Source organism: Nerophis lumbriciformis, linkage group LG33 (assembly GCF_033978685.3).
Source record: "Nerophis lumbriciformis linkage group LG33, RoL_Nlum_v2.1, whole genome shotgun sequence".
NCBI lineage: Eukaryota > Metazoa > Chordata > Actinopteri > Syngnathiformes > Syngnathidae > Nerophis > Nerophis lumbriciformis.
Window position 1 is genome coordinate 26,812,586 of NC_084580.2, and position 20,006 is coordinate 26,832,591.

General features: G+C 31.9%; 1 protein-coding gene across 4 annotated transcripts in view; it reads right to left on the minus strand.

The window, feature by feature from the left end:
* Window positions 1-13,857, minus strand: part of astn1 (astrotactin 1) — a 178,875-nt gene extending 165,018 nt beyond the window's left edge. For 3 of the 4 annotated variants that reach the window (XM_072912140.1, XM_072912142.1, XM_072912141.1), the window contains exon 1: window positions 13,512-13,852. In XM_072912140.1, coding sequence (XP_072768241.1) covers window positions 13,512-13,794 — 283 coding nt within the window. In that variant the 5' untranslated portion in view covers window positions 13,795-13,852. Of the gene's footprint in view, window positions 1-13,511 lie in introns of all 4 variants that reach the window. The other variant, XM_072912143.1, reaches the window with a different exon arrangement.
* Window positions 13,858-20,006: the final 6,149 nt, after the last annotated feature.

Here is a 20,006-nt window from a genome sequence, read left to right on the forward strand (position 1 = left end):
CCTGCCCAGAGTATAGAGCTGGTCCACACTTCCATGACCAGGACCAAAACCACACTGTTCCTCCTGAATCCGAGGTTGGGGTCACCACGTGAAAATGGAGTATTGTTGGCAGCATTGAAATGTTTTTTTAGAGGGCTTCATGTACTCCCATTAGCTGCCTTGCTAGCTGACTTTTGCTGGCGTTTATTTATGATTTAGAATGCATAAAAAAGAAAAACATACGTGTTCTTGTCTGACATAAGAATTGTGAATGATAGGCAAACTTCCAAAAAAAAGTGCTGTTCCCCTTTAACTGATCTTTAATTGTTCTTTAATTGTTCCTTAATTGCTTTTTAATTGTTCCCTAATGGTCCTTTAAATGTTCTAGTCCAAGGCCAGAAGAGGACAGCCGGACACAGAGGAGGGACACGCAGCAACCAACCTGACGGACCTTCAAGTCAATGTGGTGTTTGGAGGTCAAACCATGAAGCTACAGGACGTCAAGTCAGTCATAAAAAGGAGGTTAGCTTGTTGAACGGCCCTGCGTGACAAAAGGAGGCCAGCGTGTGACCAAAGAAGAAAATGAAGATGTATTGCTTCTTGCATCTTGATCAAATCAGCATTAGCATTACAAGGAGAAACCAGCACACTGCTCTGCTGCTGCCAACATGGGAATAAGTCTCCATGTGCACACAATCATCACTTTCTGCAAGTCCATGCTCACACATAAATTACCTGATGCCAATCTTAAAGCGCAGCCATATATATTTATATATATTTATATATATATATTTATACATGTTTGCCAGCTGTGTGTTCAGCTCACAATGGCCGCTGTGAGCCTGCATACTGATGACTGTTTGCCACACAGCAAATACAAGCAGATGGCCTTCACAAGATAAAGTCAATCTTCTATAAAGTCCATACTTCTACACAATCCTGTATCAAGTCCATACTTCTACACAATCCTCTATCAAGTCCATAGTTCTACACAATCCTGTATCAATCTTGTATAAAGTCCATAGTTCTACACAATCCTGTATAAAGTCCATAGTTCTACACAATCCTGTATCAATCTTGTATAAAGTCCATAGTTCTACACAATCCTGTATCAGTCTTGTATAAAGTCCATAGTTCTACACAATCCTGTATCAATCTTGTATAAAGTCCATAGTTCTACACAATCCTGTATCAATCCTGTATAAAGTCCATAGTTCTACACAATCCTGTATCAATCTTGTATAAAGTCCATAGTTCTACACAATCCTGTATAAAGTCCATAGTTCTACACAATCCTGTATCAATCTTGTATAAAGTCCATAGTTCTACACAATCCTGTATCAGTCTTGTATAAAGTCCATAGTTCTACACAATCCTGTATCAATCTTGTATAAAGTCCATAGTTCTACACAATCCTGTATCAATCCTGTATAAAGTCCATAGTTCTACACAATCCTGTATCAATCTCGTATAAAGTCCATAGTTCTACACAATCCTGTATCAATCTCGTATAAAGTCCATAGTTCTACACAATCCTGTATCAATCTTGTATAAAGTCCATAGTTCTACACAATCCTGTATCAATCTCGTATAAAGTCCATAGTTCTACACAATCCTGTATCAATCTCGTATAAAGTCCATAGTTCTACACAATCCTGTATCAATCTTGTATAAAGTCCATAGTTCTACACAATCCTGTATCAATCTCGTATAAAGTCCATAGTTCTACACAATCCTGTATCAATCTTGTATAAAGTCCATAGTTCTACACAATCCTGTATCCATCTTGTATAAAGTCCATAGTTCTACACAATCCTGTATCAATCTCGTATAAAGTCCATAGTTCTACACAATCCTGTATCAATCTTGTATAAAGTCCATAGTTCTACACAATCCTGTATCAATCTCGTATAAAGTCCATAGTTCTACACAATCCTGTATCAATCTCGTATAAAGTCCATAGTTCTACACAATCCTGTATCAATCTTGTATAAAGTCCATAGTTCTACACAATCCTGTATCAATCTTGTATTAGGAACAGTTCTACACAATCCTGCATGAAGAATAATAATCAGCAGAAATAAATGTCCTACTTTAGTCTTTATCCAACTTTCTGTTTCACTTTCAGCTAGCTGGCTGAGCTAAGCTAGCCATCAGTCCAAGACCACAACAACCTGAAGAAAGAAAGTATGTCTTTGTCTTTGTAGTTGTCAATAATATTATGAATAATATTTCATGTTGATGTACTTGTGAATAATATTGTGAATAATATGTGATGTAGTTGTGAATAATATTGTGAATAATATTTCATGTTGATGTACTTGTGAATAATATTGTGAATAATATGTGATGTAGTTGTGAATAATATTGTGAATAATATGTGATGTAGTTGTGAATAATATTGTGAATAATATGTGATGTAGTTGTGAATAATATTGTGAATAATATATGAAGTAGTTGTGAATAATAGTGTGAACAATATATGATGTAGTTGTGAATAATATTGTGAATAATATGTGATGTAGTTGTGAATAATTTTGTGAATAATATGTGATGTAGTTGTGAATAATATTGTGAACAATATATGATGTAGTTGTGAATAATATTGTGAACAATATATGATGTAGTTGTGAATAATATTGTGAATAATATGTGATGTAGTTGTGAATAATATTGTGAATAATATGTGATGTAGTTGTGAATAATATTGTGAATATATGATGTAGTTGTGAATAATATTGTGAATAATATGTGATGTAGTTGTGAATAATAATATTTAGTGTTGATGTAGTTGTGAATAATATTGTTTATAATATATGATGTAGTTGTGAATAATATTTAATGTTGATGTAACTGTGAATAATATTATGAATATTATTATGGGATCTGAGCCGAGGATGTCATTGTGGCTTGTGCAGCCCTTTGAGACACTCCTGATTTAGGGCTATATAAGTAAACTTTGATTGATTGATTGATTGATGATATGAATAATATTTAATGTTGATGTAGTGGTGAATAACATTTAATGTTGATGTAGTTGTGTATAATAGTAGGAATAATATTTAATGTTGATATAATTGTGAATAATATTGTGAATATGTGATGTAGTTGTGAATAATATTTAATGTTGATGTAGTGGTGAATAATATTTGATGTGGATGTAGTTGTGAATAATATTGTGAATCATTTGTGTTGTACTTGTGAATACTATTTAATGCTGATGTAGTTGTGAATAATATTATGAATCATTTTAAATGTTGATGTAGTTGTGAATAATATTTGATGTTGATGTAGTTGTAATTAACATTTAATGTTGATGTAGTTGTGAATAATAGTAGGAATAATATTTAATGTTGATATAATTTTGAAAAATATTGTGAATATGTGATGTAGTTGTCAATAATATTTAATATTGATGTAGTGGTGAATAATATTTGATGTTGATGTAGTTGTGAATAATATTATGAATAATATTTAATGTTGACGTAGTTGTGAATAATATTGTGAATAATTTGTGTTGTACTTGTGAACAATAATTAATGCTGATGTAGTTGTGAATAATATTATGAATACTTTTTAATGTTGATGTAGTTGTGAATAATATTTGATGTTGATGTAGTTGTAATTAACATTTCATGTTGATGTAGTTGTGAATAATAGTAGGAATAATATTTAATGTTGATATAATTGTGAATAATATTGTGAATATGTGATGTAGTTGTCAATAATATTTAATGTTGATGTAGTTGTGAATAATATTATGAATAATATTTAATGTTGACATAGTTGTGAATAATATTGTGAAAAATGTGTGTTGTACTTGTGAACAATATTTAATGCTGATGTAGTTGTGAATAATATTATGAATATTTTTTAATGGTGATGTAGTTGTGAATAATATTTGATGTTGATGTAGTTGTGAATAATAATATTTAGTGTTGATGTAGTTGTGAATAATATTGTTAATAATATATGATGTAGTTGTGAATAATATTTAATGTTGATGTAGTTGTTAACAATATAATGAATATTATTTGATGTTGATGTAGATGTGAATAACATTTAATGTTGATGTAGTTGTGAATAATATTTAATGTTGATGTAGTTGTTAACAATATTATGAATAATATTTGATGTTGATGTAGATGTGAATAACATTTAATATTGATGTAGTTGTGAATAATATTTAATGTTGATGTAGTTGTGAATAATATGATAAATATTATTTAATATTGATGTAGTTGTGAATAATATGATAAATAATATTTAATATTGATGTAGGTGTGAATATTATTGTGAGTATTATATGATGTAGTTGTGAATATTATTTAATGTTGATGTAGTTGTGAATACTTTGTTGATGTTGATGTAGTTGTGAATAATGTTTAATGTTGATGTAGTAATTTTGATGTAAGTGTGAATAATCTTATGAATAACTTTTGATGTGGATGTACTGATTGATTGACTGAAACTTTTATTAGTAGGTTGCACAGTGAAGTACATATTTCATACAATTGACCACTAAATGGTAACACCCCAATTAGTTTTTCAACTTGTTTAAGTCAGGGTCCACGTTGACGTTGTAGTTGTGAATAATGTTTGATGTTAATGTAGTTGTGAATAATGTTAATGTAGTTGTGAAAAATGTTGATGTAGGTGTGAATAATATTATCAATAACATTTGATGTTGATGTAGTTGTGAATAATATTTGATGTTGATGTAGGTGTGAATAATATTATCAATAACATTTGATGTTGATGTAGTTGTGAATAATATTTGATGTTGATGTAGTTGTGAATAATGTTGATGTAGTTGTGAATACTAATATTAATAATATTTAATGTTGATGAAGTTGTGAATAATATTTGATGTTGATGTAGTTGTGAATACTAATATGAATAATATTTTATGTTGATGTAGTTGTGAATAAGTTTGATGTAAGTGTGAATAATATTCTGAATAACATTTGATGTTGATGTAGTTGTGAATAGTATTGATGTAGGTGTGAATAATATTATGAATAACATTTTATGTGGATGTAGTTGTGAATAATGTTTGATGTTAATGTGGTTGTGAATACTATTATGAATAATATTTAATGATGTAGTTGTGAATAATTTTGACGTAAGTGTGAATAATATTATGAATAACATTTGATGTGGGTGTAGTAGTGAATGTTTGATGTAGATGTGAATAATGTTGATGTACTGTAGGTGTGAATAATATTATGAATAATATTTGATGTTGATGTAGTTGTGAATAATGTTGATGTAATTGTGAATATTGTTGATGTAGGTGTGAATAATATTATCAATAACATTTGATGTTGATGTAGGTGTGAATAATATTTGATGTTGATGTAGTTGTGAATACTATTATTAATAATATTTAATGTTGATGTAGTTGTGAATAATATTTGATGTTGATGTAGTTGTGAATACTATTATGAATAATATTTGATGTTGATGTAGTTGTGAATAATGTTGATGTAATTGTGAATATTGTTGATGTAGGTGTGAATAATATTATCAATAACATTTGATGTTGATGTAGGTGTGAATAATATTTGATGTTGATGTAGTTGTGAATACTATTATTAATAATATTTAATGTTGATGTAGTTGTGAATAATATTTGATGTTGATGTAGTTGTGAATACTATTATGAATAATATTTGATGTTGATGTAGTTGTGAATAATTTCGATGTAAGTGTGAATAATATTATGAATAACATTTGATGTGGATGTAGTTGTGAATAATGTTTGATGTTGATGTAGTTGTGAATAATGTTGATGTAGGTGTGAATACTATTATTAATAATATTTAATGTTGATGTAGTTGTGAATAATATTTGATGTTGATATAGATGTGAATACTATTATGAATAATATTTCATGTTGATAGAAACTTCAGTGGAAACCTTCATGGATAAATGAGAGGAAATGATTAACGGTCTAAAGAAAAAAAGAACTATGGTAATTTGTGGAGATTATAATATTGATCTTCTGAAGGTAGATTCACATCAGATTTTGTAGAGATATTATATGAAAAAGGTCTGTAGCCATTCATTACAAAGCCTAGCAGAATATAAGCACAACTGACAATATCTTTACAAATGTTTGAGGGATTCACATCACTACTGGGTCATTGATAATTGACATAAGTCATCATCTGCTTATATGTGCAATATTTGACTAAAAGAACATAGCATCAAATACTTAAGAGGAAAAGAAGTGTCAATCATATTAACAAGTTGAGCAATGAGAGTGGGAAGATATAAACACTGCCTATGATATCACTCTTTGTAACAAGCATTGTCCTGAGCTTCCATGCACATCTAAACAAAGGCAAAATAATGCACCTTCCATGACAAACCCTTTGAAAAATGCATGTACAAACAAAAAGTAGACTTTATAAGGAGTTTATCAAATCAAGAACAGAGAATGCTGGAAAACGCTACAAAAACAAGTTGACAATAAATATATTGAGACAAGCAAAAAGGGAATATTCCAAAAGAATGTTGCATGAAAATAGAAATAACATGAAGGCTACATGGAATATTTTGAATAAAGCAATAGGGAATAGGACAAGGCCAACATAACTACCTAAATATTTAAAAAAATATAATATGTTCATTGAAAACAAAGATGAAATGGTCAATGCACCTGTAGCGCTTCCCCTGCTGCCCTCTGGGAAGCGCTACAGGTGCATTAAAACCAAAACAAACAGGCTAAAGAACAGCTTCTTCCCCAGGGCCATAACCATCCTGAACGGACTTCCCCATTGTCCCTCATAACTGCCTTCTCTTTGGTGCAATAACCCATTCCACCAACCACCCTGTTTTTTTTTTGTTTTTTTTCATGTATATATTCATTTCACACCATATTCATTGCACTTCTATATTTTTAATATTTTTATATATTTGCACATTGTTTTTCTAGCATGCACACATCGCACTGTATGGAATGGCCTCAATCTCGTTACCTTGCGTAATGACAATAAAGCTGATTCTGATTCTGATTCTGATTCTGAAATAAATTCTTTGTAAATGTAGGACCTAGCTTAGCAAACCAAATAGCAAGAGCTAATGATCAATCAGGGGGTGTCTGGAAAAGGGAAAATAGGTTTATGCGGCCAATGGTTCTTAGTCCAAATGAAATATTATCTGTGGTTTATAAACTAAAAAACAAGACCTCAACAGACAATGAGGGTATTGACATGAAAATAATAAAAAAAAACACCAATGATTGCATCATTAAACCATTACATGATATAATGAATTGTTCTTTTAAAGTAGGACTTTCCCCAGACAGTATGAAAACAGCTAAGGTCATACCCTTTATTTAAAACCGGAGATAAACATACATTTGGTCATTATAGACCAGTATCTCTCCTATCTCCATTTTCAAAAGTGCTTGAAAAAGTCTTTGTTAATGAATTAGACTGCTTTATTGAAAAACATAAATGATTAAATGAAAATCAGTATCATGAACATTATTGAAGAGATTACAACTGCAATTGATCCAAATAAATACACAATAGGAGTGTTCATTGATTTAAAGAAGGCATTCCATCATCAAATTGTCATTTGTAAATGATATACTTGTGGAGTTGCACTGGACTGGTTAAGCAACAATATGTTGAGATGGATGATCAGAGGTCAGAATGTAGGAATATTCAATGAGGAATTCCACAAGGTTCAATTTTAGGACCCACACTTTTTTTATTTGTGAGGTTTCTCAAATGTTACAGTACGTATTATTGGCAGACCATACACATTTATACTGTTCAGGAGATGACTTGAAAATCTTAATATTGAAGAGGAAATGGTTCAACTAAAATTGTGTTTTGATTTAAATAAATTATCTTTAAATTTGGAAAAGATGAAATTGATGGTATCCAGTAATAAAAGAAAGATAGAAGTTAGTTTATCCATAAACAATGTGAACATTGAGAAGGTGTCTGACATCACATTTCTTAGATGAAAAGTTGAGATGGAAAGCTGATATATTGCATGTGAAAAATAAAAGCTTCTTTATTTTGAACAATGTTAAATACAGTTTCCCGTATAATACAATGAGCATGTTATATTGCTCAATTATTCTACCTTATTTCAATTATTGTGCAGAAATATGGGGGAATACATATCACAGCAACATAATGCCTTGATTTCTTTCACAGAAAAGAGCAATTGATGTTAATTTTAAAGTAGGATATAGAGAAATGCACTCTTCATTAGGGCAGGATTATTCAAACTAAAAGACATTGCATACTCTATTAGTGATGTTCAAAGCTAGAAATACACAAGTTATTTGTGTTCACGTCTGAAGATGAGAAGCACAGAAGTATGACTGGAAACATCCAAGAGTGAAAGAAATGTGCTTGTCTGTGAAAGCATGGAATTCTCTAAAAAAAGACTTACAATGTTGCAAGAATATGTTTGAATTTAAAAAGAGTTAGAAAAAGAGACAACGGGAGTTATAGCAAACTGATTTTTGATTTTGATTGGACGTGTCATTGTGAAAACGCTTCAAGGAAAATGAAAAGTATGTTGGAGTTGGTGGCGGGAACACTGATAAAGTCATCTCCAATAATTGTCTTGAAAAAGGTTGGCAGATAAATATAAGAATGTTATTCTTCCTTCTGATCATGGAAATGTATAAGAAACAAAAAAAACAATGAAATTGTGAACTGTACGTGGCTTGTATATATGCATTTTATATACTTGTATGTAGGAATTATATATACTTGTATATATGCATTTTATATACTTGTATGTAGTAATTATATATACTTGTATATATGCATTTTATATACTTGTATGTATGCATTTTATATACTTGTATATATGCATTTTATATATTTGTATGAATGAATTTTATATACTTGTATATATGCATTTTATATACTTGTATGTATGCATTTTATATACTTGTATATATGCATTTTATATACTTGTATATATGCATGTTCATGAAAGGAATACAAAGAAATGATGAATAAAATTAAAAAAAAGAAATGATGATGATGTAGTTGTGAATGTTGATGTAGTTGTGAATAATATTTGATGTTAATGTAGTTGTGAATACTATTAAGAATAATATTTAATGTTGATGTACTTGTGAATAATATCTGATGTTAATGTAGTTGTGAATACTATTAAGAATAATATTTAATGTTGATGTAGTTGTGAATGATATCTGATGTTAATGTAGTTGTGAATACTATTATGAATAATATTTAATGTTGATGCAGTTGTGAATAATGTTGATGTAGGTGTGAATAATATTATGAATAACATTTGATGTGAATGTGGTTGTGAATAATGTTGATGTAGTTGTGAATATTGTTGATGTAGTTGTGAATAATATTATTAATAATATTTAATGTTGATGTAGTTGTGAATAATATTTGATGTTGAAGTAGTTGTGAATAACGTTGATGTAGGTGTGAATAATATTATGAATAATATTTGATGTTGATGTAGTTGTGAATACCGTACTATTATGAATGATATTTAATGTTGATGTAGTTGTGAATAATGTTGACGTAGGTGTGAAAAATATTATGAATAACATTTGATGTGAATGTAGTTGTGAATAATGTTTGATGTTAATGTGGTTGTGAATAATATTATGAATAATATTTGATGTTGATGTAGTTGTGAATACCGTACTATTATGAATAATATTTAATGTTGATGTAGTTGTGAATAATGTTGATGTAGGTGTGAATAATATTATGAATAATATTTAATGTTGATGTAGTTGTGAATAATGTTTGATGTTAATGTGGTTGTGAATAATGTTGATGTAGTTGTGAATAATATTTGATGTTGAGGTAGTTGTGAATAATGTTGATGTAGGTGTGAATAATATTATGAATAATATTTGATGTTGATGTAGGTGTGAATACTATTTGACGTGAATAACATAATGAATAATATTTGATGGTGACATGAATAACATAATGAATAATATTTGATGTTGATGTGAATAACATAATGAATAATATTTGATGTTGATGTGAATAACATAATGAATAATATTTGATGGTGACATGAATAACATAATGAATAATATTTGATGTTGATGTGAATAACATAATGAATAATATTTGATGTTGATGTGAATAACATAATGAATAATATTTGATGTTGATGTGAATAACATAATGAATAATATTTGATGGTGACATGAATAACATAATGAATAATATTTGATGTTGATGTGAATAACATAATGAATAATATTTGATGTTGATGTGAATAACATAATGAATAATATTTGATGTTGATGTGAATAACATAATGAATAATATTTGATGTTGATGTGAATAACATAGTGAATAAAATTTGATGTTGATGTGAATAACATCATAAATAATATTTGATGTTGATGTGAATAACATAATGAATAAAATTTGATGTTGATGTAGTTGTGAATGATATCTGATGTTAATGTAGTTGTGAATACTATAATGAATAATATTTAATGTTGATGCAGTTGTGAATAATGTTGATGTAGGTGTGAATAATATTATGAATAACATTTGATGTGAATGTGGTTGTGAATAATGTTGATGTAGTTGTGAATATTGTTGATGTAGTTGTGAATAATATTATTAATAATATTTAATGTTGATGTAGTTGTGAATAATATTTGATGTTGAAGTAGTTGTGAATAATGTTGATGTAGGTGTGAATAATATTATGAATAATATTTGATGTTGATGTAGTTGTGAATACCGTACTATTATGAATGATATTTAATGTTGATGTAGTTGTGAATAATGTTGACGTAGGTGTGAAAAATATTATGAATAACATTTGATGTGAATGTAGTTGTGAATAATGTTTGATGTTAATGTGGTTGTGAATAATATTATGAATAACATTTGATGTTGATGTAGTTGTGAAAACCGTACTATTATGAATAATATTTAATGTTGATGTAGTTGTGAATAATGTTGATGTAGGTGTGAATAATATTATGAATAATATTTAATGTTGATGTAGTTGTGAATAATGTTTGATGTTAATGTGGTTGTGAATAATGTTGATGTAGTTGTGAATAATATTTGATGTTGAGGTAGTTGTGAATAATGTTGATGTAGGTGTGAATAATATTATGAATAATATTTGATGTTGATGTAGTTGTGAATAGTGTTGATGTAGTTGTGAATAATATTATGAATAACATTTGATGTTAATGTAGGTGTGAATACTATTTGACGTGAATAACATAATGAATAATATTTGATGGTGACATGAATAACATAATGAATAATATTTGATGTTGATGTGAATAACATAATGAATAATATTTGATGTTGATGTGAATAACATAGTGAATAAAATTTGATGTTGATGTGAATAACATCATAAATAATATTTGATGTTGATGTGAATAACATAATGAATAATATTGGATGTTGATGTGAATAACAATTAATAATATTTGATGTTGATGTGAATAACATAATGAATACAATTTGATGTTGATGTGAATAACAATGAATAATATTTGATGTTGATGTGAATAACATAATGAATAATATTTGATGTTGATGTGAATAACAATGAATAATATTTGATGTTGATGTGAATAACATAATGAATAATATTTGATGTTGATGTGAATAACACAGTGAATAATATTTGATGTTGATGTGGATAACATAATGAATAATATTTGATGTTGATGTGAATAACAATGAATAATATTTGATGTTGATGTGAATAACATAGTGAATATTATTTGAGGTTGATGTGAATAACATAATGAATAATATTTGATGTTGATGTGAATAACATAATGAATAATATTTGATGTTGATGTGAATAACAATGAATAATATTTGATGTTGACATGAATAACATAATGAATAATATTTGATGGTGACATGAATAACATAATGAGTAATATTTGATGTTGATGTGAATAACATAATGAATAATATTTGATGTTGATGTGAATAACAATGAATAATATTTGATGTTGATGTGAATAACATAGTGAATAATATTTGATGTTGATGTGAATAACATAATGAATAATATTTGATGTTGATGTGAATAACATAATGAATAATATTTGATGTTGATGTGAATAACAATGAATAATATTTGATGTTGACATGAATAACATAATGAGTAATATTTGATGTTGATGTGAATAACATAATGAATAATATTTGATGTTGATGTGAATAACAATGAATAATATTTGATGTTGATGTGAATAACATAATGAATAATATTTGATGTTGATGTGAATAACATAATGAATAATATTTGATGTTGATGTGAATAACAATGAAAAATATTTGATGTTGATGTGAATAACATAGTGAATAATATTTGATGTTGATGTGAATAACATAATGAATAATATTTGATGTTGATGTGAATAACATAATGAATAATATTTGATGTTGATGTGAATAACATAATGAATAATATTTGATGTTGATGTGAATAACAATGAATAATATTTGATGTTGACATGAATAACATAATGAATAATATTTGATGGTGACATGAATAACATAATGAGTAATATTTGATGTTGATGTGAATAACATAATGAATAATATTTGATGTTGATGTGAATAACAATGAATAATATTTGATGTTGATGTGAATAACATAGTGAATAATATTTGATGTTGATGTGAATAACATAATGAATAATATTTGATGTTGATGTGAATAACATAGTGAATAATATTTGATGTTGATGTGAATAACATAATGAATAAAATTTGATGTTGATGTGAATAACATAATGAATAATATTTGATGTTGATGTGAATAACATAATGAATAAAATTTGATGTTGATGTGAATAACATAATGAATAATATTTGATGGTGACATAAATAACATAATGAATAATATTTGATGTTGATGTGAATAACAATGAATAATATTTGATGTTGATGTGAATAACATAGTGAATAATATTTGATGTTGATGTGAATAACATAATGAATAATATTTGATGTTGATGTGAATAACAATGAATAATATTTGATGGTGACATAAATAACATAATGAATAATATTTGATGTTGATGTGAATAACAATGAATAATATTTGATGTTGATGTGAATAACATAGTGAATAATATTTGATGTTGATGTGAATAACATAATGAATAATATTTGATGTTGATGTGAATAACAATGAATAATATTTGATGTTGACATGAATAACATAATGAATAATATTTGATGGTGACATGAATAACATAATGAGTAATATTTGATGTTGATGTGAATACATAATGAATAATATTTGATGTTGATGTGAATAATATTTCATGTGAATAAATAACATTGTGATGAATGAACAATAGTTGCTGTTGTTAGCAGGCCTGAGCTAAAGGCAGTTAGCATGAGGTGACGTCACGCAGGCAGCCAGGTGCGGACTCACGGAGCAGGAAGAAGGAAGAAGGAAGAAGGAAGAAGGGCAGTTGGCTGCTGTTAATAATACTAATAATAATAATAATAATGGGAGTCCCTCACCGAGCACGAAGAAGGGCAGCTCGGTGTTGTCCAGGTCGTCCACCACCAGCAGGTGTCCGGGGAAGTCGTTGGTGACGGAGAAGAGCAGCTTGGCCTCGGACACGGAAGGACTGTGCATGATGCTCAGCTCCTTCTCCCGCAGGAAGGGCAGCGCCGACACGGTCACACTCTTCATCTTACACTCCGTGTCCTGGTTCTCATCCTCCTCCCCACACACGTACTGGACTCTGGCCGCACACAGCCAGCTCACAGCCAGCAGCAGCACAGCTCCTCTCCCCGCCATCGCCGCGATATTCTCCCGCTAAACAAGCCACATGATGGATGCTCGGCCGGGCGGGCGGGCGGGCGGGCGCTCGCGGTAAGCAAAACAAACGCTCCCCTTTCTTCCCCCCACACTCAATAGAGGAACCAGCCAGCTTGAATTTTCTCTACTTCTTCAGTTACATTTCACATTCGCCGATCAAAACTTTTGATACAAAAAAATCACCTGACTTCTCCTATTACTTACACATACAAAGTCTCCAAGGATCCAGTAACACACGTGTCCGCAGCATTCGACTTGCTGTGTTAGGAGCTTATGAGTAGCCACTGGGTGTCCAAAAAAAAATTGCTACACCATTTCAACTTAAAGACAGTATAATGCCCTTCCAGACAAATAATAATAAATATGTTAGTCTTTTTCATAGCTGCCATTGTTCTCTGCTTGACTCATTTTCACTTAATGATATCATTTTATAATTCTATATCTGCACACACACACACACACACACACACACACACACACACACACACACACACACACACACACACACACACACACACACACTTTGCAGCACACAAAGAGAATCCTCCGTCTTACATGTGTGTGTCAACATATATGAAATAACAATATGAGACTTAATGTCTATTCAGCAATATCATTTTATAATTCTATATCTGCAGTGTCAAGTGACACATCACACACACAAAGAGAATCCTCAGTGTGTGTGTCAACATATATGAAATAACTGATTGTTCTAAGAATGATGTTGTGTGATTGTTCTAAGAATGATGCTGTGTGATTGTTCTAAGAATGATGCTGTGTGATTGTACTAAGAATGATGCTGTGTGATTGTTCTAAGAATGATGCTGTGTGATTGTTCTAAGAATGATGCTGTGTGATTGTTCTAAGAATGATGCTGTGTGATTGTTCTAAGAATGATGCTGTGTGATTGTTCTAAGAATGATGCTGTGTGATTGTACTAAGAATGATACTGTGTGATTGTTCTAAGAATGATGCTGTGTGATTGTTCTAAGAATGATGCTGTGTGATAGTTCTAAGAATGATGCTGTGTTATTGTTCTAAGAATGATGCTGTGTGATTGTTCTAAGAATGATGCTGTGTGATTGTTCTAAGAATGATGCTGTGTGATTGTTCTAAGAATGATGCTGTGTGATTGTTCTAAGAATGATGCTGTGTGATTGTTCTAAGAATGATGCTGTGTTATTGTTCTAAGAATGATGCTGTGTGATTGTTCTAAGAATGATGCTGTATGATTGTTCTAAGAATGATGTTGTGTGATTGTTCTAAGAATGATGCTGTGTGATTGTTCTAAGAATGATGCTGTGTGATTGTTCTAAGAATGATGCTGTGTGATTGTTCTAAGAATGATGCTGTGTGATTGTACTAAGAATGATGCTGTGTGATTGTTCTAAGAATGATGCTGTGTGATTGTTCTAAGAATGATGCTGTGTGATTGTTCTAAGAATGATGCTGTGTGATTGTTCTAAGAATGATGCTGTGTGATTGTTCTAAGAATGATGCTGTGTGATTGTTCTAAGAATGATGCTGTGTGATTGTACTAAGAATGATGCTGTGTGATTGTTCTAAGAATGATGCTGTGTGATTGTTCTAAGAATGATGCTGTGTGATTGTTCTAAGAATGATGCTGTGTGATTGTTCTAAGAATGATGCTGTATGATTGTTCTAAGAATGATGTTGTGTGATTGTTCTAAGAATGATGCTGTGTGATTGTTCTAAGAATGATGCTGTGTTATTGTTCTAAGAATGATGCTGTGTGATTGTTCTAAGAATGATGCTGTGTGATTGTTCTAAGAATGATGCTGTGTGATAGTTCTAAGAATGATGCTGTGTGATTGTTCTAAGAATGATGCTGTGTGATTGTTCTAAGAATGATGCTGTGTGATTGTTTTAAGAATGATGCTGTGTGATTGTTCTAAGAATGATGCTGTGTTATTGTTCTAAGAATGATGCTGTGTGATTGTTCTAAGAATGATGCTGTGTGATTGTTCTAAGAATGATGCTGTGTGATTGTTCTAAGAATGATGCTGTGTGATTGTTCTAAGAATGATGCTGTGTGATTGTTCTAAGAATGATGCTGTGTTATTGTTCTAAGAATGATGCTGTGTGATTGTTCTAAGAATGATGCTGTGTGATTGTTCTAAGAATGATGCTGTGTGATTGTTCTAAGAATGATGCTGTGTGATTGTTCTAAGAATGATGCTGTGTGATTGTTCTAAGAATGATGCTGTGTGATTGTTCTAAGAATGATGCTGTGTGATTGTTCTAAGAATGATGTTGTGTGATTGTTCTAAGAATGATGCTGTGTGATTGTTCTAAGAATGATGCTGTGTTATTGTTCTAAGAATGATGCTGTGTGATTGTTCTAAGAATGATGCTGTGTGATTGTTCTAAGAATGATGCTGTGTGATAGTTCTAAGAATGATGCTGTGTGATTGTTCTAAGAATGATGCTGTGTGATTGTTCTAAGAATGATGCTGTGTGATTGTTCTAAGAATGATGCTGTGTGATTGTTCTAAGAATGATGCTGTGTTATTGTTCTAAGAATGATGCTGTGTGATTGTTCTAAGAATGATGCTGTGTGATTGTTCTAAGAATGATGCTGTGTGATTGTTCTAAGAATGATGCTGTGTGATTGTTCTAAGAATGATGCTGTGTGATTGTTCTAAGAATGATGCTGTGTTATTGTTCTAAGAATGATGCTGTGTGATTGTTCTAAGAATGATGCTGTATGATTGTTCTAAGAATGATGTTGTGTGATTGTTCTAAGAATGATGCTGTGTGATTGTTCTAAGAATGATGCTGTGTGATTGTTCTAAGAATGATGCTGTGTGATTGTTCTAAGAATGATGCTGTGTGATTGTACTAAGAATGATGCTGTGTGATTGTTCTAAGAATGATGCTGTGTGATTGTTCTAAGAATGATGCTGTGTGATTGTTCTAAGAATGATGCTGTGTGATTGTTCTAAGAATGATGCTGTGTGATTGTTCTAAGAATGATGCTGTGTGATTGTTCTAAGAATGATGCTGTGTGATTGTACTAAGAATGATGCTGTGTGATTGTTCTAAGAATGATGCTGTGTGATTGTTCTAAGAATGATGCTGTGTGATTGTTCTAAGAATGATGCTGTGTGATTGTTCTAAGAATGATGCTGTATGATTGTTCTAAGAATGATGTTGTGTGATTGTTCTAAGAATGATGCTGTGTGATTGTACTAAGAATGATGCTGTGTGATTGTTCTAAGAATGATGCTGTGTGATTGTTCTAAGAATGATGCTGTGTTATTGTTCTAAGAATGATGCTGTGTGATTGTTCTAAGAATGATGCTGTGTGATTGTTCTAAGAATGATGCTGTGTGATTGTTCTAAGAATGATGCTGTGTGATTGTTCTAAGAATGATGCTGTGTGATTGTTCTAAGAATGATGCTGTGTGATTGTTCTAAGAATGATGCTGTGTGATTGTTCTAAGGGGTTTTAAAAGTGTTTTCTGTGTTTTAGTTGTCCTTGCGGGTGATGCTGGCTTGGTAAACAACTGATGTTTTTAAACAGTTTCCGTTGAGTGGTCAGTTAATTCTTTGTCTGCAGTCTGTGGAGTTAGAGTCATTAGCGATTGCTTGTCTGTGAGTGCTCAGAATATTTTTGTTGTGTGAGTCAATGCTTTGTTAGATATTCATCATGCAGCTGTAGCTAAGTTTCAAGGTGTTCCTCTTCAATATCTTCCTGAGTACATGTTTTTTGGGGAAGTGCCTGTCAATGAGTGCGGGTAACTTGTGTCCGATGTTGGTGCTGACCTTTTTACTGAATGGGAAGTTGTACCAGAGTATGTTGTCCTGTTTCCTGCTTTTTCTTGTTTTAGTTGCTGGTGGGTCGTATTGGAGGGTGAATTGGTATCCACTGTGGTTGAGTGCGTTCAGGTATGGAGGTGTTGCTTGGTTGAGTGGTGTCTGGCTTTGTAAATGTGTTATTGTTCAGGTTGTGTCTGGCTTTGTCAATGTGTTATTGTTCAGGTTGTGTCTGGCTTTGTAAATGTGTTATTGTTCAGGTTGTGTCTGGCTTTGTAAATGTGTTATTGTTCAGGTTGTGTCTGGCTTTGTAAATGTGTTATTGTTCAGGTTGTGTCTGGCTTTGTAAATGTGTTATTGTTCAGGTTGTGTCTGGCTTTGTCAATGTGTTATTGTTCAGGTTGTGTCTGGCTTTGTCAATGTGTTATTGTTCAGGTTGTGTCTGGCTTTGTAAATGTGTTATTGTTCAGGTTGAGTGTTACATCCAGGAAGTTTGCAGTGTGTTTGTTTGTGGTCCTCAGTCTGTTATTTTCGAAAATGCGGCCTAATTATTTTTTGATGTTTTCCAAAGCTCTCAGTCTGGCATTGGAAATAGCCAGTCCGTGGTCTCTGTGTAGTCCAATGTTTACTCCTCATTTTGTGAGCTGTGAGAGCAGGAAGCTTCCTACTAGTTTGCATGTTTCAGCCCCGTCGTATGAAGCGTGGAATGGTCCAGCGTCGTACCTTCCCATTGTTACGTGGAATGGTCCAGCGTCGTACCTTCCCATTGTTACGTGGAATGGTCCAGCGTCGTACCTTCCCATTGTTACGTGGAATGGTCCAGCGTCGTACCTTCCCATTGTTACGTGGAATGGTCCAGCGTCGTACCTTCCCATTGTTACGTGGAATGGTCCAGCGTCGTACCTTCCCATTGTTACGTGGAATGGTCCAGTGGTCTTTTGCCAAGGTTGCTTTTGGTGCGTGAGTGTTGACTTCTTTGCGTGGATTATGATATTCCTTTGGTCCATGCTGATGTTGTGGTACTTTGAGGCAAAGTCCAGTGCTTTGTTGAGTACTTCCCTGCTGGTTGAGGGCTACAATTCCTCTGTCCAAGCAAATGAATCTGTGTCGCTTATGTTCTTCAAACAGTTTATTACGGCTCTCGGGTTTTTCCATCGGTTGAGCTGGGAGGTGTTGGTGATTTTGTTGGTAATTCTGTCTAGGATTTGTTTGCTTATTTTGCCCATTTCTGACTCCAGCTCTGTCCCTGAGGGAGATATTTATGTTTGTTAATGGACACTTTAAGTTTGATACTTCCACACCCTGACATTCCTAAAAGGACCTGTGCAGTAAATGCCCTTTTCGCCTTTCTGCAAACCATAAACTGGTGAGAATCAGGTGCCACAACACCTCTATCTATATATATATATATATATATATATATATATATATATATATATATATATATGTCTTAATAAGGTTATCCAAAAAATAGTGCTCGATACCGTAGTAGAGCGCAATATATGTATGTTTGGGAAAAAAATCACAAGACTATTTCATCTCTACAGGCCTGTTTCATGAGGGGGGGTACCCTCAATCATCAGGAGATTTTAATGGGAACATTCGCATACCATGGTTTATATAGGGCACAGAGTGGGTGGGTACAGGCTGGCGTAGGGGCGTGGTGATTGGCTCATGTGTTACCTAGGAGGTGTTTCCGTCTGTGGCGGCATGTTGTTACGATTTCGCTGCGCTTGTTGAGGGATGACAGGTCTGGACGGTAAATAATAAACAGTTTCTCTTTCAAGCATAGGTTGCATCTTTTATTACCACTATTGTAAGGTGTGCTGGATGCAAGAATTTGCCATGTTATTGAATATTCAACATTATTGTCTTTGAGGTCCCAAATGTGTTTGGCCAAAAAAGAACAGAAAACGAAACGACATCATCTGGTACAACCCCCCATACAGCAAAAACGTCTCAACGAACATTGGACACAAATTCCTCAATCTGATTGACAAACACTTTCCCAAAGACAACACCCTAAGAAAAGTATTCAACAGGAACAACATTAAATTGAGCTACAGCTGCATGAACAATATACGACAAATCATCTCAAACCACAACAAAACAATTGCAAATGAGCCGTCGGCCCCCAGACAGAGCGACTCCAAAACCAACAAAGAATGTAACTGTCGAAAGAAACCTGATTGCCCTCTCAACGGGGGGTGCTTACAAACATCAGTTGTCTACCAATCTAAGGTAATACGCAAGGACATTAACACATCCGACACATATGTAGGATTAACCGAGGGAGAGTTCAAAACCAGATGGAACAATCACAAGGCTTCTTTCAGGAACCAAAACCTGCGGAATACCACAGAACTCAGCAAACACATTTGGGACCTCAAAGACAATAATGTTGAATATTC